Source organism: Symphalangus syndactylus, chromosome 24 (assembly GCF_028878055.3).
Source record: "Symphalangus syndactylus isolate Jambi chromosome 24, NHGRI_mSymSyn1-v2.1_pri, whole genome shotgun sequence".
Lineage (NCBI taxonomy): Eukaryota > Metazoa > Chordata > Mammalia > Primates > Hylobatidae > Symphalangus > Symphalangus syndactylus.
This window is the reverse complement of record NC_072446.2, coordinates 13,834,262-13,861,807: the sequence shown is the minus strand read 5'-3', so window position 1 is coordinate 13,861,807 and position 27,546 is coordinate 13,834,262. Positions and strand designations below refer to the sequence as shown.

At 41.9% G+C, this 27,546-nt stretch overlaps 2 protein-coding genes across 9 annotated transcripts in view; both read left to right on the top strand.

Moving 5' to 3' along the window:
• Nucleotides 1-863: 863 nt before the first annotated feature.
• STX16 (syntaxin 16) lies at nt 864-27,308 on the top strand. Of its 8 annotated transcripts, none has more exons than XM_055266576.2 (9): nt 1,242-2,056; nt 9,597-9,608; nt 17,505-17,612; nt 17,999-18,139; nt 19,313-19,475; nt 20,523-20,614; nt 21,169-21,312; nt 23,211-23,291; nt 25,775-27,308. In XM_055266576.2, the coding sequence occupies exons 1-9, from the start codon at nt 1,976-1,978 to the stop codon at nt 25,877-25,879; spliced, it is 927 nt and encodes a 308-aa protein (XP_055122551.1). In that variant the 5' UTR covers nt 1,242-1,975; the 3' UTR covers nt 25,880-27,308. The 8 variants fall into 8 exon arrangements, with proteins under 8 accessions (XP_055122550.1, XP_055122548.1, XP_063490290.1 ...); XM_055266574.2 differs by having other exon boundaries at nt 1,242-2,107; XM_055266575.2 differs by lacking the exon at nt 9,597-9,608 and having other exon boundaries at nt 864-2,056.
• NPEPL1 (aminopeptidase like 1) overlaps nt 23,225-27,546 on the top strand; it is a 41,697-nt gene continuing 37,375 nt past the window's right edge. The window contains exon 1 of the mRNA XM_055266571.2: nt 23,225-23,291. The gene's annotated coding sequence lies outside the window, so the exon portion shown is untranslated. The remainder of the gene's footprint in view (nt 23,292-27,546) is intronic.

Below are 27,546 nucleotides of genomic sequence, written 5' to 3'. Positions count from 1 at the left end.
CGGGCGCGACTCCGCTTTGCAAGCGCTCAGCACACGGGAAACCCTCGGAAAACACACACGTGTGTAAAGTTTCTTCCACGCAGAAACAAAGGACGCGTGGGGGGCGCTTCTGGGGCCTCGTTCCTTTGTTGGAACCCCGCACCGGAGCCCGGCCCGCAGCCTCGCCCGGCAAGGGGAAGCCGGCCCTGCACAGGCCTGGGGCCCGGAAGGCGCGGCCGCATAGCTCTGCGCCCTCGACCCGCTCCGGCCGCGAGCGGGGCCAGGCCCTTGGCCTCAAGCCTCCCGGGCGGCTCCGGGCCGGACCCGGGTCTCCGTCGCGGGGCGCCAGCCTGTTTCTGGGTGCCGTGCTCGGGCCCGGGCGGCCCCTGCCCGACGCGGCCCCGCGGAGCCCCTGCACGAACCCCGCCGACCTGGCCCGGGGTGGCAAGTCGGGGTGCTTAGGGCTCCCCGGGCCCGGCCAACCGTGGGAAACCCGTCCCGGGGCGCGGGGGGCGCAGGGCCAGGGCCCAGGCAGGGAACAGAGATTTTTTTCGCGGGGAGGGGGGTGGGAGGTGTCAAAGTTTTCGGGTAACTTTTCCACTTGAGATTCCACGACCCTGCAGTGCCCCCTACAGAAAGCGGCAGCTGGGGAGGGCGGGCGCCCCCGACGACCCCCGACTGCCGGCTGCGGCGCGGCCAGGCTGCCTGGAGTTCTTGCTTTTTTTTTTTTTTTTTCCTTTTATTTCCTCCTGGTTGTCAGATACATCTTTTTTCAGAGTGGAAAAAAAGAAAAAAAAAAAAAAAAGCGAGCGCCGCCGCCTGCAGTAGAGCGTGCTCGGCCTGCAGAGGCAGTCGTCTCCAACTTTTCCTCTCCCGCTCCAACTCCCCGCGCCCAAAACTTCGGTTCTTGGGGAGCCCAAATTTGCCTGCCGCGCAACTTCTACTCTAATGCAGGGACCAAGGGCCCTGGCAGCGGTTTGCAGCCTGGGGGCCACGCTCCCCAGGCTCAGGCCTGCTCGCTGACCTGCTCCTAGTGCCTGGACCCAGTTGGGGAAGGCGAAACAGGGCGCCCGAGGAGCACCCCGGGAGAGGGCGGGGCACTCCCGTGCCCCGGGGCAGGAGTGCAGGGAGCTCCCGCGCCCGGAACGTTGCGAGCAAGGCTTGCGAGCGTCGCAGGGGGGCACTCGCGAGGGACGGACAGGAAGAGGGCCAGGGGGGACGCCAGAACCCGGGACCACAGCACGGAAACGGCCCGGGGCTGAGCTGCAGTCAGATCCGGGGATGGAGGGAGCCGGAGAAGAGGAGTGAGAAGGCCGGGGAGGCAGGCCCTGCTGTCTTCTTGCAGGCGGGCAGCCTGCTGGCAGTGGAGGACCAGGCCGTTCAGGAAAGGAAGGGGTCAGGAGGTCGGGCAGGGCCTCAGCAGGCTCAGACAAGTCCCCAGAAGGGAGCTGCAGGCGCCCTCGAGTCCAGGCCCCAAGCCTGTCTCCGGTTGTCCAAAGAGGGCCTAGGCCAGGCCTCTGGTGCGGAAACTGAGTCACAGCCAGACCTCAGGGCACGGCCTAGACGCTTACGAGCCAAAGTTAGGTGTAGAGAGCAAAGACCTTCGGGGGGTCTCAGGGAGTAGGGGGCTTCAGGCCCTCCCAGTCTAGAGCCGGATTGGAGAGTTAGACGCTTGTAGATCCAAGGTTGGATTGGGGTGGGGTCTCTGGGACGTTGGATCGCTACGCAAGGATTGGGGGGATTCAAGTGCTTAGAGATCGAAGTCTGTCCTGGGTAGGGGGAGTCAGACAATTGGAAAGCCTAGGCAGTTATTTGGGGAGGGGTCTCTGCGCTTTGGCGAAGCGCACAGCTGCATCTTTTTGGCTTGAGGCCTGAGGCCTTGTCGAGAAGCTTCCGTGAAAGGGTGGGCCAGCCGGGCCAAGAGAAAGAAAGTGAATAAATCAGGAATATAAGTGGGCGGGGGGGCCCCTGAGAGGGGGGTCGCAAAGGGTGAGACATGGCCACCAGGCGTTTAACCGACGCTTTCTTGTTGTTGCGGAATAATTCCATCCAAAACCGGCAGCTGTTAGCCGAGCAAGTGAGTAGTCACACCACCTCCAGCCCTCTGCATTCACGTAGCATTGCTGCGGTGAGTCTCCTGGCGGCCTCTCCGACACACGGACCGTGTGCACTGCGGCTCTGCCTGTTTGTCTGTCTCTGTCTGTCTCTCTGTTTAAAAAAAAGAAGATAAGAATAATAAGACTAAGAATAATAAGATCTCTTGGCTAGAGTCAGGGGGCATCTGTAACCCTGGATGGGGAAAAAGCGGTGCTGTGAGGCCGCAGCTCCACCTCTGCCTCGTCTTCTCCTCACTTCCGCAGCACCCCCCCCGCACCCCCCGCCTTGGCGTCACTGCGCTACAGGCCGCCTGTAATTTACATATGTTTTAACGCTAACATTGGGAAGCATTGGGCCTTTCTGAAGCCTTTTTGTTTCGTTTGTTTGAAGCTCCCCTCCCCCCAATAATGAGCCTCAGTTTGGTCCTAATGGCTGGGTCGCGGGATCGTAGACCCAAATCCTTGCAAATGAACGACTCCCTCCTCTCAAAGAGGAGGGAGTTGTGTTGTTGTTTTGTTTTGTTTTGTTTTGTTTTTCCGCCCGTTTTCTTTTAACGGCCCCGCAGCCCTCTGTGTGGCCTTGTTCCCTATGAATAATTGCCTCACTGTTCTTCCTGGGAGCTTGCGTTTGTGAGACTCAAGGTGCTAGCCTCTTCACTTTCCATTTCCCAGACGGGAAATTAAGCTTTCCTCTCCATTCGAACTTTTAAAAAAAGCCGAGGAGGTTTATGTGAAAATTAACCCCGTAAATTAGCACTTTTTAATTAGCCAGAACCTTTAGTTAGCCTAGCAGTAGCGTTTTTTAAGGGTGGTCCTGGAAAAATTACTGTTTGGGGTTTGTTTTTAATGGGGGCTACTTTTCCCTTTCTGAGCCTCAGTTTACTGCTCTGTTAAATAAGGAGCGGGTCTGGATGATCTATACCAGACAGTGATCGTTAGCTCTGTAATGTCTTCAATTGAAAAGTGAAGTTATGAAACTGGCTGTAGTTCAGGCTACCTGCTGTAGGCAGGCTAGGTTGGAATAGAAGCAGCGTTGGAACAGGCGGGGAATAGCCATCCCAGGACCACATTCTTGGGTATTATGCTTGATATTAGGCAATTTTGGAACATTTATTTCACCTCTTAGGGACTTTATTGCCAGTTTATTTTTTTCTTTATGACTTTATCTAAATGCTTCAGGAAAATTTTGCCATATGTCATGATTATCATGTCTACAAAGACAGTTTCTCCTTTTTGTAAGTCACAGGTGGAGAATGTCTTTGGCCATATAACTGATTGAAAAGTCATTTTAAGCCATGTGAGCGGTTTCAGGAATAAAAGCATGTAAACTCAGGTCAAAAAGCCTAGAAATAGGGACAGAGTGTGTTTGAGGTTTCAATTAATTAAGAAGTTGAAGGGGTTTTTTTACATTTATAAATTGAAAGGAATTACATTATATTGAAATAAATGTAAAGATGTCTGGTAGCATAGAAATGGGCTAATTCTAGCGCTAATTTTGAAGAAGAAATAAGCCAAGAAATCGAGTAGAAATTGGATGAATACAATTCCTTAATGGAACTTTAGTAATGTTAAATAAGAACTACATGTTCCTTAAATGACTTGATTTTGTGCTGCCTCAAAAACTACTGAAACTCATATAAAGATTTCTAAGGTATCAGTTTTAATTGATTGAAAAACATATTGTTTATTTTTCAATTTTTAATCATTAAGGTTCAAAATACCCTGAACCTTTGGGTAACATGAGGTTTTCTTTTTTTTTTTCTTTTCCCTGATTAAGTCAGACAGTTTAAAAACCTAGTATCTGAGACGTAAGGCTTTTTAAAAGTGCATCTCCGAATCAAACCACTTTCGAAAATTATTTTCTAATTTAGGCAATTTTAAAAAATAAGCTAAGCAAAATAAAAATGGATAGCTAAAGTATACAGTTTGGAAAAATAGATATGTCAGGGTATATACAGATACATTTAGCTAACTCACAGTTTTTTAAAAATAGATTTCTAAACCCAAACCCAACTAAAAATACATTTCTAAGAACGTTAAAAAATGTTTTCTAAATGCCATACCATTGAAAATGTTAATATTTATATTAGTCTGACCATTTAAAATCTTTCTCAGATCATTGAAAGCAGTCGTATCATTTAAAATATCCTTATAGTCAATTCATACTATCTAAAAAATAGGTGCTGCAGTCTAACAAACTAGTTTGCCTGAATTAAAATTTAAAAAGAAAACACAGATTTATATATTTTAATTGTGTTAAAAAATGGCATGTCATAAATTTCTGAAGTATTTAGGGTTGAAGTGTTACATCTTCACTTTGCTTACAGGTGATTCTTACAAAATCTATTTCTGCACACAGTACGGCGAAATGCTAACGAGACTAAATAGAGGTTATGATTTTTTCAACTTTTCTGTAAGTTGGAAAAGCTTTATAAACATTTTGAAGCAAAAGCCATGTTTAACACAATTTGTAAAAACTATTGAGTAACTCTTAGCAATGCTTTTCACTGCATATCTAGCTCATAAAAAATTTAAAGCCTTGTTTCTGACTTGTAAATTTCAAAGCCATGTAGCAAACCAAACAATACCGTATCTGTCAAATTTTGAATATGGACTAGGTATTAGGTGACATTAAGGAATTAATTATAATACATTACATTTGCTAATATTATTAGGGATGCCTACTGAAATGTTTAGTGGTGAAACGTCAAGGCGTCTTACCTAAGTCCTTAAACCCCTCCAAAAATAGAGAAAGCAAATAAGGCAAATTGTTACTCGTTGTTGAGTCTAGTGATGAGTATGTGGGGGGCATTTTACCATTTTGTAGGCTTTTCTGCATGTTTGAAAATTTTTAAATAGAAACTTAAAATAAGTATATTTGTTATAGTAAAGTAAAACAGTTAAAAAGAGGCAATTTGTAAATACATATCTAACACTCAGGCAATTTGAAAGGAAGAAACTAAACCTGAGTTTAACTTAATTTAAAAAATAATAACCTGGAATTTTAAGTTTCTAATTAGAAGAAAAAGCTGTAGACTTTGATCTTGATGCATTTGATACCAACTAAAAATACACCTAAAATAACAGACTTTTAAAAAAAAATTGTAATCCTGAATTTTAACATCTTTATTTCAGGAAAAAGCTGCAGAAATTAATTGCAGAGTAGTGTGTATCTTACACCTCAAAGCAAAGCACACCTAAAGCCATGTCATTCAAAAAATTTAAACATTCATTTTTTGCATCGTAGTTTGAGGGAAAAAACTAGAATTTGGTTGTTGTAGTGGGGTTATTGTGTGTACCTGTGCATGCATACAGGGTTTTGCAGCATTCAGGCAAGTATGTCAAATAAACAGGAATTTAAGGAAGATACGCAGTGACCAGATAAACACAAAGCCTCAAGGGCCAGAAGCGACCTAAAAAGGTCATTTGGCCCAATGTCCCCATTTGTGATAACCCCTTATGCCTGTCTTATTTGGCTATGTTCTATGACAATGATGGAAAATGCCAGCAGCTCCATGATTTTTACCACTAAAAAGTCTTTGCCTGTTAATCCCAACTATTTGTGTCCTGGGGTCCTGCTTTTAGTTTGGTTCCTTCGGGTCTGTCTTCTGTCTGGTAACCCTGCAGCCTTGTTACCCAGAGTTTTTTCCAGGCTTAGCAGTCCTGGCTCAGAGTGGTTACGCTTTTTTCCTATAAATGATGTTTAGTTTTTCTGTATCCTTTTTAAATTTCAGCACCCAGAACTGAGCAAAATTCTACTTTTTTGTGTTCTTAGTTGTAGTCATGTTAGTAAAACTAATTGTTAAAAGCAGACAGGTTTGACTTTATACACTCCCAACAAAATGCAGTTGTATTTCCCATGCATTTTGCTCTGGCCTCAGTTTTGAGTGCCCCATCACGTTCACGCCTCAGGGCAGCATGAAATAAAGGAAAGAGCACTGAGAATTGAATCTGAGAATTGAGGCCTAAGTCCTGTTCTGCTGCAGGCTCAGAGTGTGTCCTTAGGCAAGACTTTAATCTTTTTGGACATTTTTTGCCTCATTTGTAAACTGAGGGGTTTGAGTTAGGTGATTTCCAGCAGCCCTATGGATTCAACAGTATTTTCTCAAGTTCTGTTTTAATACATTGTTTCTCCTGACTTTAGCTTTAATTTGAAAAGGAGAAATTCATAGTCAACAGTGTTGTAGCTGTCAGTCCAAGGTTACTGACAGAAATCCTTAGAAGTAGCCCCAGGACTGTGCAAAAGTAACTTTCACATTATTATGCCAGCCAAGTGCAGGTTTTAAGGTAGCAATTCATTCAAGCAGCTTGGCTTTAGGAAACTGAAATGGATTTATGAAGCTAAACAATTATTCAAAATAAATTGTAAAGTCATAAAGAAATGAATGAAAGGTAGATATTGAGATGCTCTTCTGATCTGATGAAATTCTGTATGGATTTGTGTGGTTTCCTTCGATCTCCGGGAATGGATCTAATATAGGGGTTGGAGTTACTTTGTTAGTGTTTACTGCCTAATCTATACTCTGCTTTAAAATAATGCATAATCTATAATTGGGAGGTAGAGTTAATTGGTCTTAGATGAGTTTGAAACGTAAGCACATTATTTTTAATAAAATGTGTGCTTTAGGAAAAAAAGGAAATTAAGGATTAACTATGGTTATAAGAAACCTGAGGTCCTTATTCAGGCTTGACTACAATATTCGCTAAGATTTATGGAGAGTTTCCTTTGTGCCTGGTTCTGGGCTAAGCCCTTTCCGTGTGTGAGCTCAGCTCATCTTCACAGTGCTCTATCAAATAAGTACTATTGTTTTTCTCAGACACAGATAAGGAAACAGATTTTAGAGGAGGTAGGAAACTGGCCCAGTGTCACCCACCTGATGGGTTGGGGGCTGTGATTGGAACTCTGGCAAACCTGGCTTCAGAGCCCCGTGCTCACCTCCTGGGCCACTCTGGTGTTGGCTGCATTTTCAGAACTTGTGCTGCAGATCCTGGAAAATGGAAGGACCTATTGTTTTAATACAATTTTTTTTCTTGCAATAGGCTAGCGTCTTTCTTTATCTCACTTTACAAACCTTACATAGTCAATTTTAACTTGCAGATTGAAGATTCTAAGTTTTAGTACAAGCTGAGTCTGTTGGAAAATTAGTTCTCTGTCTTCAGAATCCAAGTATGAAATCATTATATATTTCTCTTTAGATCTACTTGCTTTTCTGCTTTTAAAGATTCCATGGGAGCAGTGAGGCTTACTTTGAGAATAAGGGTACTTTGTTGGATAAAAGTGAAGCAAACTTTTATTTTGGCAGTAACGGAAATAAAGTAAATATCACTATAGCATAGACCTGTGTTTCCAACTCATTTTGCTCAACTTTTCCAGACTTCCTGAGTAAACACAGATGGGTTTCCACTTATTTTTCAGTTTTATGTAGAAAGTTCTTTAGACTATAAATTCCACATGCTACTTGGAGTTTTCAATGTTTGGTTGATTGCATGCCATTGGCAGGTCAAAAACCTAGATTTAGACATTATAAAGATTTAGAAGGTGATGATGTGTAGTAACGTGTTTTCATTTGGCTTTATTTTGGTCTTTCTTGATGGTAATTCTAAATGTTTTAATTCAGGTCTTGACTAAATTTCCTGGTAATTTGGTGGCAGGCAGAGGTTTGAAAGCCTTCTATTTTTAAGTAGCAGAATAGTGGGGAGGGTCTTTGAAAAGGTGACCTTAATGTAATATTCCTGATGTGGTGGTAGCTGCCTATCACAAGTAATTCCCTGAATTGTTAATAAAATTAGAGAGGCTGGAGGGTGGGGTGGAAAGAGACCTGAACACCTGGGTCTGTCCCCAGTCTGACCATTAACAAGCTCTGTGGCTTCGAGCAATGCATTTATACATTTTGAAGCTTAGTTTTCTTATTTGTAAGAAAAGAGTTATTTCTAGCCCTAGAATCCCATGATTCTGATTTCACCTCTTATCAACTAATAATTGTAGAAATCAGAAGATCAGGGTATGTGTGCTCAGTTAATAATCCAAGAGCATAGGCACATGTGCAGCAGAGATTTAACCGAGGTTTGCAATAGTACATCGTTCAAAGATTAAATGCCAGGGAGCCGCTGCAGAATAGGAAGACTGAGATACTCCAGTTAGGGATTTTGTCTTGCATCATGTTTTATTAATAAAAGATTTTAATGTTCTCTTAATGTTAAGCTTTTAAAAACTAAAAACATTTTTCTTTGTAAAGTAAAAGGTAATTAAATCAGCTTTCCATTTGATTTATTAATATCGTCTAGTACTACTATTATGGCAGGGTGTGTATAGAGTTCTTTTTTGCTCTCATAGAAAATTGTGGAAGGAATGAAGAGGATTTGCAGCTTTTCATAATGTCATCTAGTTGAATTTTTACATGGAGTAAAGTTTGATTACATTTTTATTGCTATCATTGTTTAATAATATTTTGACCCTGATAGAGCAGCTTCATTTGCACTATTTTTAAATAAGGAAGTTATGTTCTATTTTCTAAATTTACTGCTAAACATAAAAAACACAATTGATTATTGAATTTCACCACTGATTATTTCAGTGATCAATACTGTACAAAAAAAAGACCTAGTTGTTTAGATTATCTGTCATTAGTAAATGTCAGTCCAGAAGCTAGAGTTCCATGTTGATCTAAAAAAGAACATTTAATTTTCAATTGAAACTTAACCCTCTGGTGTCATGCTTCTCCCTTCCCCCTCCCCCTAAAAGAAAAAATTTATTCTTACCTTTTGTTTTGTCTCGTTTGCTTGCTTTTATAAGAGCTTTATGAATAACTGTACGCTTTCTAGCTAATAATAATACATACCAAGAGATGGTAAGAGTTTTTCTTTTATTTTGCCACCTGTGTCTCTCTCCGGGAAAGAGTGGTTTCTCAGCTCTCTTACTACCAGGGATGAAGCCGTGTCTGCGGGATGTAATTTGCAGAGACCTTACATATGTGGTCACTCACATGTTATCTGAATACAGCTACAGACAATTTTTGTGGGTCATTCATTTTTTAATTTTGTTGCATTTGCAGGTCTGATTTACATGTTAAAATATACATTTATTTAACATGATAAAATTACATTTTAGCTCTGCTCTCTTATTTTATTTTCCTAAGGGAAATTAGAATGTGGTATTGTATGTGATATTTGGTGTTTATGAAACAGATTAACAGCATATTTAGTGAAACCAAAGCAAGTGTGTTTTATCTGTTTCCAGTGTATTTTAATATTTACAGTCCTTTTTTGCTTGTTTCCTAGCTCATTTTCAGAACAACCACAGTAAATAAAAATTAAAGCACATATTGATGTAGCTTCTTTCTAAAAAAGAAGAATCAAAAGGAGATTTTAAAATGCCTTGCTCGGTGGATCTTTATATTTAGTCAGCTTAAAATCTCAGTGTTTTCTCAACTGACCATGCCTTGTCTGTCTGTCTGTCCCATGCTGCTTTCTTTTTGCTTTCCCTAACTGGATGGGACTGATGGGAACAACATGTCTCTTCAGGAGCTGGATGAGGTATTGTGTTTTGAATATTTTTATATGCTGGGTAATTTGAGTTTATAAAATATCTGCTTTTCCTGAAGTCTTTGCTCATATATAAAATGCTAGCAGCTTATAAATATTTAGCATTTGTTTTGATTATAATATTTTTTAACAGTTTAATATGTAGAATTTAATATATTTTCACACCATGTGAACTGATGATTTGAAAAAGGCTTTGGGAAGATTGTTTACTAGTCTTGGGAAAGGGTCTTAACTCTGGAAGCAGTAAAGGTTGAACACTTTCTTCAAGGAAGCCAGAATGTTTTGGGAATTAATGTCTGTAGCTTCCTGATTTCTGAGAGGTGAGTCGTGCACTTCCTCAGATAGACAGTATAGAAGGCCAGCATGTCTGTGAAGGCCCTAAATGAGAAGGACTGTAGCCACGGCAACTGTGGGAGGGTCTTCCTTGTCACTCCTGTCTGGAATGAGATGACACCCAGTGGATGCACCTGGAGCTATTGTCACCTGGGCCCAGTTCTGCATCTCCTAGCCGGGGGTGCCTTTGGCCTTTTTATTAGCTAGTAGCATCTTGCCCAGAGTTGGAGAGAGTATATATTCAAAGCACTTTATTTTAGTAGCCCTAGTAAAAGGGTTGAGAAAAAATGAGATTAAAACTGATGTTAATGTTTGTGTCTATTGTCTGTTTCAGCATTGAAGGGGTAAGAATATTTTTCTGGAGTATAGACCTTTTAAATAGAGTGATGGAGAGGTGAGGGTTGTTCTTGTTTGTTTTCATTTAGAAGTATGCATAGTAAAGTAGGATTAGGAGGATCACTGTCCTTAAAACCAGTGGGGTCCTAACTAGTAGATTCAGATCTACCTATATATTCTAAAAACCTTAACTAGTTGATAATGACAACAGACTGAGCACAGCCTAAATAGCCTTCATTGGGAACTGGTTAAATAAATTGTATAGCATCTCTGACCCTCTGTAACAGGTAAATAGTGAGGCCCATCCATGAGAGCTGCAGTGGAATGAGCCCCAGACACTTGGCGGAGTGGAAAGACCCAGATGTAGAGTAGCATGGATAATATGATTCCTGCTCCTTTTTGTTTTTTTTTTGTGGTTGTTGTTGTTGTTGTTTTTCAGGAAAAATAACTCATATTTATGCTTGTGTGTGCTTAAAAAATTCCTGAAAAGATACACAAGAAACTTTTAACAGTGGATACACCCCAAGAAACATCTGGGATAGAAAACTTCCTTTCTATTGCAAACCCTTTTCTTAGTGTGGATCTCTATTTTTAAACCATGTGCATGTAGACTTTGCCACTAAAAACAATTAGTTTTTTTAAAAAAAAAACACTTAACTGGTAGCTGACTGACCCAGGTGTCATGGTCATGCCTGTGTGGGGGTTTCCTTTCCCATTCAGGAACCTCACTGCCAGCTCCCCACCTGGGCACTGGGCCCTGGAGAGGGCTTGGGGGCTTGGAGAGCAGGCATTCTGAGTTAAAATGGATGTTGCTACTGGCTGAACATTTTGAAGATATGGAGCTTATGACCTCAAAAGGAAGTGTATAGGGTGCGGGGGAGGGTAACAAATTATGGAACCACTTAGGTTGAAGAACCATTTGAATAATGTTCCAAGGAGGGGCACATAAATGGTCATAATTACTTTGGGGTCTGCTGTCTGAACCGATTTCCAGTCTTTCCTACTTCCTTTTTCAGGCAGCGAGTTCCAGAAACTGGCTACTCACTGCATGAACTTGGCAGGCCCTTTTGCTTTTCTTATGCTTCACCTCTAAGGGCTTAAAAGGGAGTCTTCACGCTCTGTGATCAGAGGCCCTGCGCAGAGAGCACTGTCTCCTCCACCCGCACCCCAGTGCTATTAGAAATGCAGGTTGCTGCCTCATCGTGGGTGCCCATGACCACCTCATTTCCTTGTGCGTTTCACTTGCCCCTTTTGCTCTTTTGTCCAGCACCATTATCGTTTTCATGAAGTGTGGTTTCCACAATTGTCTGTGACGTACATTTTATTTACCTCGTTCATTCATTCCACTCGTTTCTTGTTGGCTCACTCAGCTGGTTGTGATTGTGCGTTCAGGACTCTGAAGTGCCAGGTACTGGCCCAGGAGCTGGGGGTGCGGTTGGGGACAGTGTCCAGAGGCTTCTTTGAAGCTGAAGTAGGGCCTCACATTGGCGTCTCTGGAAATAGTAAACGCCCAGCACCGGAGTGGATTAGATGGTAGCCACCCTTTATAGGTGAGGCCTGAGCAAATGTCCCTGAGTGCATATCACTTGCATCTCCCAGAGTAAAGGCATCTGACGGCCTCACTTCAGAGGCTTCCTGCAGTCTGTCCGTGTCTGATTGTCATTCTCCTCCTCTAGCCTGAGTACCCTGGAGATGTCACTTTTCCTTCTCAGAAAACACTAAGTAAGGTGCTCCCTGAGGAGGACGCTGAACCCACCATTGGTTCTCTTACCCAGGGAAGTGTCTGGCCCTCTCCTTTGTTCTCTGCATTTAATCTACTTCCCATCTTATGACAAAGAAACCTTTGGGAGTTTTTAAATTCAAGATTAGAATTATTTTAAAAGTCACAAGATAACAAATGTCAAGCCCCCAAACCACACTGCCTGGAGGACGGGCGATTGGTGCACATCTGGGAGTGGCTGGGCCGGGCCCCAGTGTCCATGTTGGTGAAATAGGGAGCGGCGCCCCTCTGAAGGATTGTTGTTGGGACTGGCATGGGCCAGGTCAGTAGCAGTGCTCAGTACAGTGCTCACAGAAGGCAGGGAGGGACGGATTGCTCCCTTCCTTTTTCTTCCCCCCAGAGTGTGTATGTTAGTTGAGAAAAAAGGAAAATCAGTGAAACTTAACAACAGTGTCAGGGTGATGTGATTCTCAAGTGTTTTTATCTCTATATTTTTTGTATCATTTTATTTATTTATTTTTATTTATCTATTTTTTTGAGACAAGAGTCTCACTCTGTCACCCAGGCTAGAGTGCAGTGGTGCGATCTCGGCTCACTGCAACCTCTGCCTCCCCGGTTCAAGCGATTCTCCTGCCTCAGCCTCCTGAGTAGCTGGGACTACAGGTGCGTGCCACCATGCCTGGCTATTTATTTATTATTTATTTATTTTTGTATTTTTTAGTAGAGACAGAGTTTTGACACGTTGCTCAGGCTGGTCTTGAACTCCTGAGCTCAAGTGATCCACTTGCCTTGGCCTCCCAAGTGCTAGGATTACAGGTGTGAGCCACTGCATCATCCTATGCCATTTTAAAAGTATTTATTTTGACCATTTATTAATTTCATAGTCAGAAAAGGTAAGCATTATTTTAAAATTATTACAGGTTTAGAAAAATGTACTGCTGACATCACTTTTTTCTTTTATCCACATGCTTATTCACTTCTCCAACAACTCAGATTTCTTAAGCCTAATTGTCTATTAGCGAAGTAGTCTGATTTCATCATACAGGCTCCCAGAGTTTCACGTGGAAGCGTGAGTTGCCAGTCTGTTGATTTTCAGTGTCCCTTCTGGACTTTTTAAGTGTTCATTGCCATAGACAGTCCAGAATTATCAGTATTGTTCTCATTACCAATGCGTTGCGGCTAAGCTTAGTTGATTTTTTTAATGGGGAGGAGATGTATCTGACTTTTCTAATCTCCACAGAGGCTTTGCTATTTCTGTAATCTTAGTCTACACTAAATCAGCCTTCAGGGAAAGGCAGGGTTTTTAAGAGTAGGAGGGCCATAGATTTCGAACAGCAAGGTTTATAAGAGAGAATGTGTATGTTCCGTCCATAGATGGAGAACTTGTCCATACTGGCTGGTACTCTTTAAATGGACAAATGTCAACATTTGAAGTGGATCAAAGGCAAAAGATACCTTTAGTGAGACTGGCAGGAAAGCCATTGGGTGTGCTGTTTTGAACATCTGTTGGATTTTTTTCTGCATTTCTCTCAGGAAGGATGGCTCTAGGTTAGGGTAGTGGACCCCAGTAGTTCTTGGAGAGAGGAATTACATATCAAAGAGATAAGAATTCTTAATTCTCTTAAGTACAATTTTTATTTTAAAAATACAGAAAGATTTTATTTTTTTTACTTCAGAAACACATTTATTTATTTATTTATTGAGATGGAGTCTCGCTCTGTCTTAATAAAAGGCTGGAGCTCATTGGCGCGATCTTGGCTCACTGCAACCTCTGCCTTCCAGGTTCAAGTGATTCTCCTGCCTCAGCTTCCCGAGTAGCTGGGATTACAGGTGCATGCCACCAGGCCCGGCTAATTTTTGTATTTTCAGTAGAGACGGGGTTTCACCATGCTGGCTAGGCTGGTCTTGAACTCCCGACCTCAGGCAATCCGCCTGCCTCGGCCTCCCAAAGTGCTGGGATTACCGGCGTGAGCCACCGTGCCCGGCCGCACAAATTTATTTTTAAAAAAGCTTTAATAACCAACATCATATATTTGGAGGGGGCACCATGTTGAAATTCAGTAAGGGTAAGTAGAGAGGATTAGAAACCTGGCCATTTTTTTAAGATCTGTATGAAATAGGATGGCAGCTTGAAAATTGATACATATGCTGAATCTTCAACAATAAGAAGACATGTTTTTAAATGGGAAGTGAGGTTTCTGAAATTAAAAGGGTGCTTATGTTGCACATAAAATTTTTTTATGTCCGTATTTGTTCCCATTTCAAATAGTTGACGCTTATCTTCAACAATTGTTTTCCCTTCCCAAAACATACTGTCTTGTTTTTTAATAGTACATACTGTGATACACATTACAAATCCATACTGATAAAAGAAATGACACATTTCTTCTCAATAGGGCGGTGTTTCTTTATTATAATGAACTATAGCTATAGACTGTATCATAAAAGAGACAAATTATTCGCTATTTAAAGTTTTCATTCCCAAAGAATCAGCTGTTCTATCTTACCGGCAAAATTCTGATACAGTGTGTGGGAAAGCTAGTACCAGCTGAGTGGCCTGGCATCCATGCCCTTCGTGTAGGAATCTCTTAATTAGCAAGCTTACTTAGGACCCTTAACAAAGAGTGTGTTCTCCCTACTTTTGATTTACATCTAATTTGGGGGGAACACGTGCATAAAATCAAGTACTGCTTCAAAGAGTTGTATTCACTTCAACTGACTTTTCACATGTGGTTTATAATTTGTTGTTTCGGATAAAATGATACTAATCCCAATGCAGGTAAATTTAGATAGATACCATCTCTCTGTCTTCTTTAGTTTAATGTATATTTGTAAACAGTAAAAACAGTACAAAATAAGATCATGAGTTTAAAAACTATAAAATCACTATAAATACTGATTGAAATGTGTAATAATAAAATATAGTGGATTCCATAATAAACTGGTGTAGTGGAAATTCTAGGACCCATGAAGAGGTACTTTAGCAATTTTAGATTTTACTTTATATAAACAGCTGGAGTTCAAGTTCTGTTCCGGTCCAGCAATACTGTAGACAGCACCTGATGTGTGGCTGGCAGGTGCTGGGAGCTGGGCCTGTGGTTTGTCCCCCTGCGTTTTAATCAGTGTATCCTCCACAGAGTTGTGTATCTCTTGGTGACTTTGGAGCAGGAGTGTTGAGGAATAAACAAGTCTGCTTCTGATTGCTTGACACAGGCTCTCTCTGCCTGCTTTGTAGAGGATGAGGTCTGCGCCTCTCTGTCCACGGATGGTCAGTAAGAGAGGATGATCTTTACTGACACTACTGTCACTCACCAGGGGCCTATCCTATAGTCCCTGGTGTAGTTGGTGGGAAATGAATCAAACTACTGTGTTTCGTTGTTTTAATCTGATGGCTTGTCTTGATTCATTTTCTTAGCAAATTGCAGTTATAGTTTATGGGCCTGTGGAGTGATTGGCACCTTCGAGGGTGGAAGGGGTTTCTGGAGTCAGCCGACCCAGGTTTCAGTCTGTCACATAATAGCTCTGTGATCTTGGGCAAGTGACTTAACTTTTCTGAGTTTCAATTTCCATATTTATAGGTTACAATAATAGTTTCTAACTCACCTAGTTTTTATCAGGATTAAAATAATTTCAAGAATGTAAAATTACTATTGATGAACTCTTAAAACCAAACAGAAGGTAGTGGTGGTGGAGAATTACCACTTCATGGCCTGGGAGCCCCAGACAGTGCGGGTTTAGATGACACACCATTTGTTTAAGAAATGACACTGGCCCTGCAGCATCTGTGCCGCGCTTGAGCACCGGTGGGCTTAATCACGGCTCCTGCACGTGCTGGGATTAGTGAATGGGGCCTAGTCCTTCCAGCGTGGTCATTGCCCAAGATGTGCTCCCTGAATGGACACGTGCCCCAGAGAACACAGAAAGCCTGAAGCAGATGGTGGCAGAACCACCCCAGGGCGTGCAGGGAGGTTGATGGTGAAGATACCAATTTGCTTTTAAGAATTTTACTGTGAACTCTTTAGGATTTAGGGCCTATTACTTGAAGTGTTCTTTTAATCTAAGTTTTTCTTTATATGATATTTCCCCCCTTCATCTGTGGATTTTAAAATTTTGTCTTGTTCCTTTATTATTAGAAAAGCAAATAAGTATTTAATGAATGAAAAAATAAATTTAGTTAAATGCAAGGAAGAGGGAAGAAAAGCATATGAATTTTTCACCCAACTCTACAGTATGATTTAGAAAATTTCCAAAGTATTATCTGTAAAGGACTTTTATAGATTATTTTCCATTATATTTTGATCATCATTTGGATCTTTTGAAACTGGCATTTAAAAATTCTGAGCTCTGGAGGGCACCTCAAATGCTTTTCAACCCATTCACTGCCTGCAGGCAAGAAAACAGCTTAACCATGCCAAACCCATGATTTCCCTCTTTTTTTTTTTTTTTTTTTTTTTTTTGAGACAGAGTCTCGCTCTTGTTGCCCAGGCTGGAGTGCAATGGTACGATCATGGCTCACTGCGACCTTCACCTCCTGGGTTCAAGGGATTCTCCTGCCTCAGCCTCCCGAGTAGCTGGGATTACAGGTGTAAGCCACCTTGCCCAGTTAATTTTTGTATTTTTAGTAGAGAATGGTTTTCACCATTTTGGCCAGGCTACTCTTGAACTCCTGACCTCAGATGATCTGCCCGCCTCTGCCTCCCAAAGTGCTGGGATTATAGGCGTGAGCCACCGCGCCCACCTGATTTCCCTCCCATTCTTAAAAGCTTTCTACCGCAGTGTCTTATATAGTTAAACAGGAACCATCGATACCATTTCAAAATAAGGGGAAATGTTCCCTGTGGACATTTAACTGAAGAAAAGAAATGACAGTGTAAGATTGCATTGAGATCTTAAGGATTGCTTTTGCCAAATGGTAGATAATTTGCTAGTGGTTTTAGGCAGTTGTTTCACACATCTTAACACATGGTTAATGATTGTGTGACTGAGATAACTGGATCAGCCCTATTTCCAAAATAAGCTAAGTGTATTTAAGTAAACCTTGCTACTATTGAGCATTTTGTAGTTGTTTCACTTACTGCCTAGTTTTTTTTTTCCACTTGTAACTGATCACATGAATCATTGAGGTTCATGCCGTTCTATCACAGTACTAGTAGTAAGAGGTCTTTATTTTAAGGATCTTTTGTTGACTTTTTTCATTACATTTCTGTAGCCAGATCAAGTCAAATTCACGTTCTCAAGTATGTCCGAGGAAATTAAGAGCTGGTGCATGAAAAGATAGGAAAACAATCCAAATCCTAGCAGTTATCAAAAGCAAGTTTATAATACAGGCAAGTGCATTCACTCCTTTCTATATATTTTCAGGGAGCAACATTTAAGAGAGAGTAAACATTCACTCCTTTCTGTATCTTTTCAGGGAGCAACATTTAAGAGAGAGTAAGAGTATTTGTATCTAAATTGGATTGGAATAATTTTTTTCCTGTCCCTTTACTTTCCCGTAGCTTGCTGATGACCGTATGGCACTGGTGTCAGGCATCAGCTTAGATCCAGAAGCAGCGATTGGTGTGACAAAACGGTCACCTCCTAAGTGGGTGGATGGAGTGGATGAAGTAAGTTGCATGTTAGTTTCATACCATCTTGTTTCTTAAGTAATTATGACAACGTATTTTAAGATATCTGTCATATAAACGAATTTGGCTACACTTGAATGTATATTTCTGGAAATACTAGCTTTAGGTTAAGTTGTCTATGTGTGTGTTAATTATTTTAGCTGTAGTTTTAACATTGGTAGTAACTGCCTGAATTATAGGAAGAAATTGAAACCCCATGCAACAAGGAAGAATGTGATTTTCTGGTAATTTGAATTAAAAGCTGCTCACACATCAGCAAGCCAACAAGTTTGCTGAAGACCGAATTCTGTATGCTGAGTGTAGCTGATGGAGGCAGACCATAGCCTGCCTGGCATCAGTGGAGTTCTGTGACTTCATTTGCTTAGATTCAGTATGATGTTGGCCGGATTAAGCAGAAGATGAAAGAACTGGCAAGCCTTCATGACAAACATTTAAACAGACCCACCCTGGATGACAGCAGCGAAGAGGAACATGCCATTGAGATAACTACCCAAGAGATCACTCAGGTGAGGAGTGCAAGTGAGTCCTGGGGAAACCAGCGAGCCTTCTCATGGCAATCTCAAAAACTAGAGTGTTACTCAAAATCAGTCTCCTGGAGTTCATTTCCCAACCTGAAGTTCTCAAAGGGACCGCAAGAGGCCCTGAAGTCCTCCAGCTGTCAGCTTAGGTACCTGTGAGGCCTTGGAGGTGTGGGGACTGTTTTTCATTTGTTGGCAGATACTGCTGTGGACTGATTAAGTAAATATGAAATTTCAAACATTATCGAGTTCAATCATTTGATTTTAAAATGTATAACTAATATCGTATACTAGTGTTAAGAAATTTTAATGCTAAAATATAGTCCTCATAATTGAAAAAACAACTTAGTATCCTAGAAAAAAATTTTTATAAAATATTAAATTTGATTAATTTTAAAATAATAGGACTAGTGTTTAAACTTCAGTGTTTACATTTTTTACTTAAGTCTCCTGGGTGCTAATTATCAGAGGAGTATGGTGCTTTGAGAAAAGCCCTGGGGTGTTGGAATGTTTGAACCCTGGCTCTTAGCAGTTTAACAGTTACACGATTCTCATTTAATCCCTCTGACTCTAGTGTTCTCATCTGTGAAATGGGACTAATGATAATAGTACCATCCTCGTAGGATGCTTGTTAGGGATTAAATGAGAGGAATGCAATAATAATATGATATATGATAATACAGGTTGAACATTCCTAATCTGAAAATCTGAAATCCAAAATGCTCCAAAATTTGAAACTTTTTTTTGTGTGCCAATATGACACTCAAAGGAATGCTCACTGGAGCATTTTGGATTTCGAATTTTCAGATTGGGGTACTCACCTAGTAGGTATTCTGCAAATATTCCAAAATCTCCCAAAATTTGAAATCCTAAACATTGCCAATCCCAAGCATTTCGGATGAGGGATACTCAGCCTGTCTAACATGATGATATGTGAGCAGCTGGGCACACAGCAGGCCCTACACAGCAGGAGCTGAAATCTAGTGAAATCTTTCTGTGTATATAAATTAAGCCGCAGATTCCTTTTATCTGTTCACCTTTCTCTAAACCAGACTGAGTGAACAGAGCCTCTCACTTCTCACTCTGGCTTGTGATGATGGCAGTGTTAGCAGAGGGGCTTCTCTCCCAGGCTTGCCCTGAGCCTCGGGCTTGTTCTCTTAGCTCTTCCACAGGTGCCAGCGTGCCGTGCAGGCCCTGCCGAGCCGGGCCCGGGCCTGCTCCGAGCAGGAGGGGCGGCTGCTTGGGAACGTGGTGGCCTCGCTGGCGCAGGCCCTGCAGGAACTCTCCACCAGCTTCCGGCACGCACAGTCGGGCTACCTCAAACGTGAGTGCTGCCCGGGCCTAGTGAAGGGATTTTGAGTAAGAAAAGCACTTTATGTTTTCTTTTTTGCGACTATTTTTTCATTTAGTCCAGTACCTTTCATTGTTAGCTTTTGAACACGTTCATACCTTGTACAATAAGGCGAAGCCTCCTCCCCATGTGAAACCCTGGCTTGGAATGAAGGCACAGCGTGGGGTACCAACCAAGGCTGGGGGAGGGCACCAAGATAGTTCAGCATCTTAGCAAACAAAATTTGTTTTGTGTCAAGCTGCAAGAATCTGAAAATCAACCAAGCACATTTTAAAAACCTGTTGTTTTCTAGATGTTGGGGTTTGGGAGAGCCGCTCTTCAATAGGTAAAAAGCACTTGTTATTACCGAAAGCCACATATTTGCATAACAACCAAAGTGTTTGAGAGCACCTGAGAAACCCTCCCCAGGGTCCTTGAAACGCTTCCTCTGCTGGCACCACGGTTTCACCCAACAGACCTTTTCTTCCCAAATAGTGCAAAGCCAGATTTCAGCTCTCTTCTCATTCTAATCACCCTGTAAACTGGGTTTTTAAAAATTGCCATTGCAATCAATAAAGTCCCCACATACTCCAAAAAAACTTCAGTTCTCCCTCCCTCTGACAACTGGCATATTTGTATTTTAATTTTATTATTTCCAAAATTTGATTAGGGCCATATGGAATTCTTACTAGAGATACTTCTAGAAAGGAATACTGATTTTTTAAAATGTTTTGTAACAGCAGTTAGATTAAATATTTCTGCTTCACTTAGAGATTCTCAGATGGTTGTGTCATTTTTATCTTCCATCAAGTGAATTGTGCACATTTACACTGTGACCTTGTCTTGAATAATCCCAAATGCCTGCATATTGTTGTATGTTTGTAATCCTTTACTCTCCCTCCACCCCCATTGGAGATAGGCTTCTTTAAAGCATCTCAATTTTGACTGTTGGAGTTTACTCTAGAATTCCCCCTTTTAATGGTAGAACAATACTTAGGATGGTTTACATAGTCAAATAAAATGAATTCCTATCTGTGATAGGCATGAAGAATCGAGAGGAAAGATCCCAGCATTTTTTCGACACATCAGTACCACTAATGGATGATGGAGACGATAATACTCTTTACCATCGGGTACGCGAAGGGGCTGCAAAGCTGATTGCTGCGTCTGTGCACCCCATTCTGCTTCTTTCACCTCCTAGACCTCGAACTTCTGTGCAGTGTCAGTGGATTGGTACAGTTGACTTGTATATTCATCAGGTTGTTTTGCAGCAGGTGGAAGAACAGCTAGCTGTACTGTTTCTTCCTTTCCAAAGGCCACAGGGAGACCTTGTAATCTGCTTTCCAGAGCCTTTGGGAAAGTGGTCAACACCCTGCCTTCTTAGGAAGAGCCCGGAGAAACAGAGGGCTATCCCAGGGGTTTTGTTTATCTGCCCTTGCAGAGTTGGCAGACGTGGGCTGCTGTCTTCCCTGCTATGGCATCAGAGCTTTAGATCCTGCTGGTTTAGGGAATTTGAATCTTTCCTGTTAGGGAAAAATAAGTGCTTACTGTGCTTTGTAGAAATATTTTCAGAATTCATTTTCTTTAAATTATTTTCATTGTCTTTAAATTATATCTAAACAAGTACATTATAGCTTTCCTGAGAGGGAAAACAATCTATCCAACACATTGTGCACTGTCTTGCTAGGGTTTTACAGAGGACCAGTTAGTTCTGGTGGAGCAGAACACACTGATGGTGGAAGAGCGGGAGCGAGAGATTCGCCAGATTGTACAGTCCATTTCTGACCTGAATGAAATATTCAGGGACTTAGGAGCGATGATTGTAGAACAGGTACGTGAGCTGGCCTTCCTTGTGAATAGGTTTTTCTGCCATACTATCTGTTCCTTCTTTTTCCTGTACTCCTTTCAGGGAAAAAAATTGGAGCCAATTCTCCCAACATGTGTGTGCACCTGTCCTTTGCATATGTTTATGAATATATACATAGCAATCCTAATCAGAAAATACGAAGTTCAAAATGCTCCAGAATTCGAAACTTTTGAATGTTGACATGATGCCACAAGTGGAAAATTCCTACACAAGACCTCATGTGACAGGTTGCAGTCAAAACTTTGTTTTATGCACAAAACTAGTAAAAATATTGTGGCCAGGCATGGTGGCTCACAGCTGTAATCCCAGCACTTTGGGGGGCTGAGGCACATGGATCACCTGAGGTCAGCAGTTCGAGACCAGCCCGGTCAACATGGTGAAACCCCGTCTCTGCCAAAAATACAAAAAAATTAGGTGGGCGTGGTGGCAGGTGCCTGTAACAGCTACTCAGGAGGCTGAGGCAGGAGAATCGCTTGAACCCGGGAGGTGGAGGTTGCAGTGAGCCGAGATTGCACCATTGCACTCCAGCCTGGGCAACAAGAGTGAAACTCTGTCTCAAAAAAAAAGAAAAAAAAAAAAAAAAATATATATATATATATATATATATATATAGTATAAAATTACTTTCAAGCCATGTATATAAGGTATACGAAACATTAATGAATTTTGTGTTTAGACTTGGGTCCCATCCAGACTATCTCATTATGTGTATGCAAATATTCCAAAATCTAAAAAAAAATTCCCAAATCCAAAACACTTCTGGTCTCAAGCTTTTCAGATAAGGGATACTCAGCCTGTATATGTGTGTATTTACAAATTATATACATAGGCTACTGTCATTCCCTATAAGAATATTAATAAATTTATTTGATAAAAAATAAATAGAAGTTCTAATATTCTCTTCCCATGCCTCGAGGGTACTCACGTGAGCATCCTACTCTAGAGACCTATTGACTCTGACCAAGCTCAGCAATGATTCTGATGCTATAGAAGATTTCCCTTCTAATTTTGGCAGGTTATTGTGTAATGGCAATTGGAACCACCAGCTTTCAAGTAGAATTAAATTGTTGTTCACCGTTAAAATCTGATTAGGGCATTTTATTATCTTGCCAGCAGGGATTTGGGTCCTGATCCCCCTGAAACCAACTGCAGAATGGAGTGTTCAGGCTCTGGAAGATCCAGTTACATTAATTACTCCAGCGGTTCCCAGTGAACTGCTATCTCTTCTAATCCAGCATGTTTCCAATAAAAGCTCTGTTCTTGCTCATAGCCCAGTGTCCGCTTCTTCCAATTTGTGTTAAGAGATTAAACAATTAAACATCTTCCTCTTGAGTCCAAATTTTTAATTTTCAGTGGTAGACTGGAGTTTACCATTCCCTGCTCTGACCCATAGAGATGTACATCCACGTTTATAGACATGATAGTCAGTTTGCAGGTCTACTCACAACAGGGTCGAGCTTACCTGGTGTTCTCTGCTTACTTGAATCCAAGTATGTAGGCAGCAAATGGGCACAGAGCTTCTGTGCTGTTCAGAGCCTCTGTCCACTGAACCATAGATTTTTTAAGGCCCCAGTAAGTCTGAATATGGCATATTCTATGGCAGCTGAAAGCAGTAAGGAAACCTCAATCTGTCAGTACTTCTTTCTCGTGAGCTAAACGTGATGGCACTAACCAGCATTCTGCCATCGAGCTCCTGACACTGCTTGAGGGAGAACTCCAGAGCCCTCGTGTGTACCTGCAACACAGGGAAGGAAAACATCATCTTATGGGTGATGATGTCTGTAATTTGCATATCTCATTTTTGGCGTTCAGTTTTCCCAGTTGCCATTGTTAATCGTCTGTAACTGTCATTTATTACCTAGGGTACAGTCCTTGACAGAATTGACTATAATGTTGAACAGTCCTGTATCAAAACTGAAGATGGTTTGAAACAGCTTCACAAGGTAATATGTCTTTCAAGACTTGGGAATTTTAGGAACTATTTTCAAATAATCAAGAATTGGTAAGAGGGTTCTTTTCCACCATAACGATCTTCAGCATTCTTGTTTGTGTTGTCCACTCTCAATACAGTAGTGTAAAAAGGGATTTATCATTTCATTTAAAGCCAATTGTGGGGGCTGTTGCTGTTTTATTGCAGTTAATGATTCCAGGTGTATCTCACACTTAAATCCAAAATTGCTAAGAACTCCTTTTTGTGACAGTAAATTCTAAAGGGATTGGAGTTCTTCCTTTTAGAAAATATTTCATTCTTTTCTGATGCTTCTTGTTTTAGGAAATCAATTGGGCATTTGCTAAAATACGTGTTGAAAATCTGTCTGCTTGTTGCCGCTGACTTGGGCCTCTCTTGTGACACATTCCTGATGAATTGCTGATGGAGAATCATTCTGGAGAAGATAAAAATCTAATTTTCTCTTTAATTACCACAGCATATCTGTATTACCTTGAGAAAAGAAAAGTTTGTTGAAGTGAGAGTAGTAATTCTTTTATTCTGTGCTAATAAGGTAGCTGTTTCAGGGATGTTTTTATGATATTCTTTCTTTTAAAAAACAGATGGAAAGCATCTTAGGAATCTTATCAGTTATGAGAAACATGCATAAATGGCTGAGACTCTCATATATAATTGGTTATATATTTTCTTTAAAAGGAATATAACAGTACTTCACATATTAAATAATATCCATTTCTTTGTACCTTTGAGACCCAGTGGAGTTTCTAGCCATATAATGAGTGTTTTGCCAATTCACTATTGGACTACTCTACCATTTTTCTAAAATCAGTCGCTTCCTGTACCAGAGATCGCCCCATCTAATAGCAGTATTGGGTTTACAAAAAGTCAGCCCTTGCACCAGTCTAACCAGAAGCCCTGAGCTGTCTTTTCAGGGGGTTGCCACGTGTGGGTGGATATGAGACTTCAGCTTGTGGTGGGGAAGGGAAGTCTGACCTCGTCTATGCAGGTTTTTTTTAAGCATTTAGATTAATTTGGTTGCCAAGCCCTGTCTATTAAAAGCGAAAACTAACTTTAGATTCTCACTCGGTAATACCCAGGTTTTGATGTGCTGCTGAATTATGCATTGGTTTTGAAGTTTCTTAAATAAAAACTAGTGAAATATGTTTTGTAATATAACACAGATAAAAGGAAAAGCTTTCTCTGCGGGAGTGAGCAAATCTAGTGGGAACTAAAAATTTTGTTTTAGGTTCTACTTTATAAATCATTTTGAGAGGTTTTACAGTATATTATTTAGTATTGGCTTCCCTGGTGTTCTGGGTTACTTATTAGAAAAGTCAGCGTGCTCCATCTTCCCTCCAGCCACAAGGCTGTAGGCAGCACGCGCGGCTGGCCGCGTGCTCGGCAGTCGGCTAGTCTAAGGGTGATTGAGCGTCGGGAGCTGCTCCCCATGACCGGACTGTCTGGTGCTGTCCCCTGCCTGATGTTTCCTCCTGGTGGATGAGGGACTCCTCCAGGTGGGCGGGCAGGCTCACTTAGGAAACAAGCCCACCGCGGGGGATGGAGCAGGAGGGATTGCCATTCTCGCCAGGGCTGCCTTCCCGCTGTCTCCTCCTCCCTCCTGTGCCATAGCAAGGTCTGGAAGAGGCAGCGCATGTTCTCCCTGGACGTGCCTCCCGGCGCCCTGTGAACTCTGCTGTCCTCTGGCTCTCCTTTCTCAGTGCTGTGTGTCTTTCGCCAGCCAGGTGGGGCCCTTTGGCATTTCTCTACCAGGCATGATGGAGTTCCTGCTCCTGCCAAGCTTCTAGGATGCGGTGTTCAGGTGAAGAGATGTGCAGCGTGCGGCCTCGTCCCCAGATTGAGCTTGGAGGACTCCTTTGCTGTATCGTTAGCGGCACTGGGGGGACGCGCCTCGGAGGGATCTTTCTGCATATGACATCCATGGGGCACACGTGTCTGTTTTTATTTCAAAGGATGAGTTCTTGTTTCCAAATTTAGGGGAGGTCGAAATGGGGCCTCTTTGGGGTGTCTGTTGCCTACCTGCCAGGTACGGTCCTCCAGCCCGTTGTTTCCTTCCGCGGTGAAGGAACTGTGCATTCGCTTCAGGAACACGGACCGGGAACAAGCGGCCCGTGCTGCAGGGGTGCTTGCCACGGCCTGTAGGAGGAGAAGCAGGGAGAAGCAGGCCCAGCTGCACCCGGAAGCATGAGCTTTCACTTCCCTGTCAGCCTTTGTCTTAGTAGTAGGTTTCCAACAAGTCCATTTCCACATCCAGGGTAAATAAGCAGCACCGGGATCATGGGGCTCTTCACTCCTGGTGATTGAATTCCCTGGGATTGATGGAGGGATTACAATCATGCAGCCTGTAGCAGAGACCTCAGTCACTGTGCAGAGAGATGTGGCAGCCTCATTCTGGAAACGAGTGACCTGATTTGGGATTTTGGGAAAAATGACGGCCTTTTTTCCCTCCTCTTTTTGTAGGCAGAACAGTATCAAAAGAAGAATCGGAAGATGCTTGTGATTTTAATATTATTTGTCATCATCATTGTGCTCGTTGTTGTCCTCGTTGGCGTGAAGTCTCGATAAGTGGCATTGGGTTTTCGTGTGTGCCGCACGTGTGGATCTCCCGGGTGTGAGGGGCTTGGCCTGCGCCCCGCCAGCTGCCCGCAGAGGTGCAGCCTCGAGGAATCTGAGGGCGTCGGGGCAGCGAACCTTTCCATCCACGGACTCCTCCTCCCCTAGTCCTGCTCAAGCGGTCCGGGGAATGGGTTTTTGTTTTTCCTTCATTGTTGAGAATTTAAGGACCTTTGATACTGCTGCACAATAGAGATTGAGTTCTGGGATCAGTTATAATATATATTTTTTTTAGAAAGAGAAAATGAGCTGAGAGTTTACAGGCACTGCAGAAGCTGTTCAGTATTATATGTGTATATGCTATTTTTTTAGCAGCCATGTCTGAGCAGAATGTTAAAATAATTTTTGGAAAAATTTTCTTTAAACCATCTGGTTTTTAAGAAATTTGGTACCAAAAATTGATGAGTAGAGGTAAAAATGCCTCTTCATCTTTCTCTATATATTTTCCAGTTGAAAACAAAGAAGTCCTTTAAGAATTTATAATCCGTTCCCCATTAACTTAATTTAGCTTTTCCATCACTGTTAATGATCAGAGTAACAAAGTGTGAAAAATAAGAAACCATCATTGATGTTAATTAACACATTTAGATGGGCCAGTTAAAACAGCTTCATAAGTTTAAATTAATTGCAAATGGAATATTCCTGATTTAAAATTTTTGCACTGCATTTTCTACTGTAAACCAAAAGAGGTTACTAAGCAAAACCACCTAAATTTAAGTTGGTGATTTAAATGAATCTCACATTAAAAGAAAGCTTGACAGTGTTAGGAAAGCCACCAGACTCAGCCAGTGTGTCCCCATGGGCATCCCCAGCCATCCTTGCTCAATCCATTACTTATATACTAACTACATAATGACCTGTTCAAACCAGACTCTATTTAATGAACTGTGAATTTACACAGAGGCCATTTTAAATGGGTCACCCCATTTAGGATTAGTGGATCTCAAATTATTAACCAAACATCACTCCATTTCAAAGTAAAATATTCCACCTGCAATTTGATTTATTGGCTCTTCCGTTGCCACTGAGCAATGCCCAGGAAGTAGGCACATTGCCAAGGACTGGGGGCATCTTGACTAGGAAGCTCCTCGTTTGTGTGAGCGTGGGTCAGATCGCCAAAGTAGGACTTCATCATTTACCTACCTATTATCAATATGGTGCTTGAATATATTCCTATAACTGTAGAACAGTGTGGAAAGTGATGGTAACTTTGAAGTTGTTCATGTTATATTGGCTTTGTTTTAATTGACACCAGTAGAGTTTTAATGGTCTCTCTGTAAATTTTAATGGCTTTTCCATTGTTTTTGCTTCTCTTAAAAAGTTTAAGAAGAATATGACCTCATTAAATGTGCTATGTTTTATTTGGACCAGTCACATAAAATGTCTCTCTAGAATTGACTTTGAAGTTGTTTACAGAAATTTAAACTCCGGCCGGGCGCGGTGGCCCACACCTGTAATCCCAGCACTTTGGGAGGCCGAGGCGGTCGGATCACGGGGTCAGGAGATCGAGACCATCCTGGCTAACACGGTGAAACCCCGTCTCTACTAAAAATACAAAAAAAAATTAGCCGGGCGAGGTGGCGGGCGCCTGTAGTCCCAGCGGGAGGCTGAGGCAGGAG

Excerpts from the sequence above, each read along its gene's own strand:
- STX16 (XM_055266574.2), top strand. The coding sequence starts at position 1,976 with ATGGCCACCAGGCGTTTAACCGACGCTTTCTTGTTGTTGCGGAATAAT. Across the intron at positions 17,613-17,998 it reads GGGTGGATGGAGTGGATGAA|ATTCAGTATGATGTTGGCCG; the intron begins GTAAGTTGCATG and ends TCATTTGCTTAG. Across the intron at positions 21,313-23,210 it reads GAGCGATGATTGTAGAACAG|GGTACAGTCCTTGACAGAAT; the intron begins GTACGTGAGCTG and ends TTTATTACCTAG.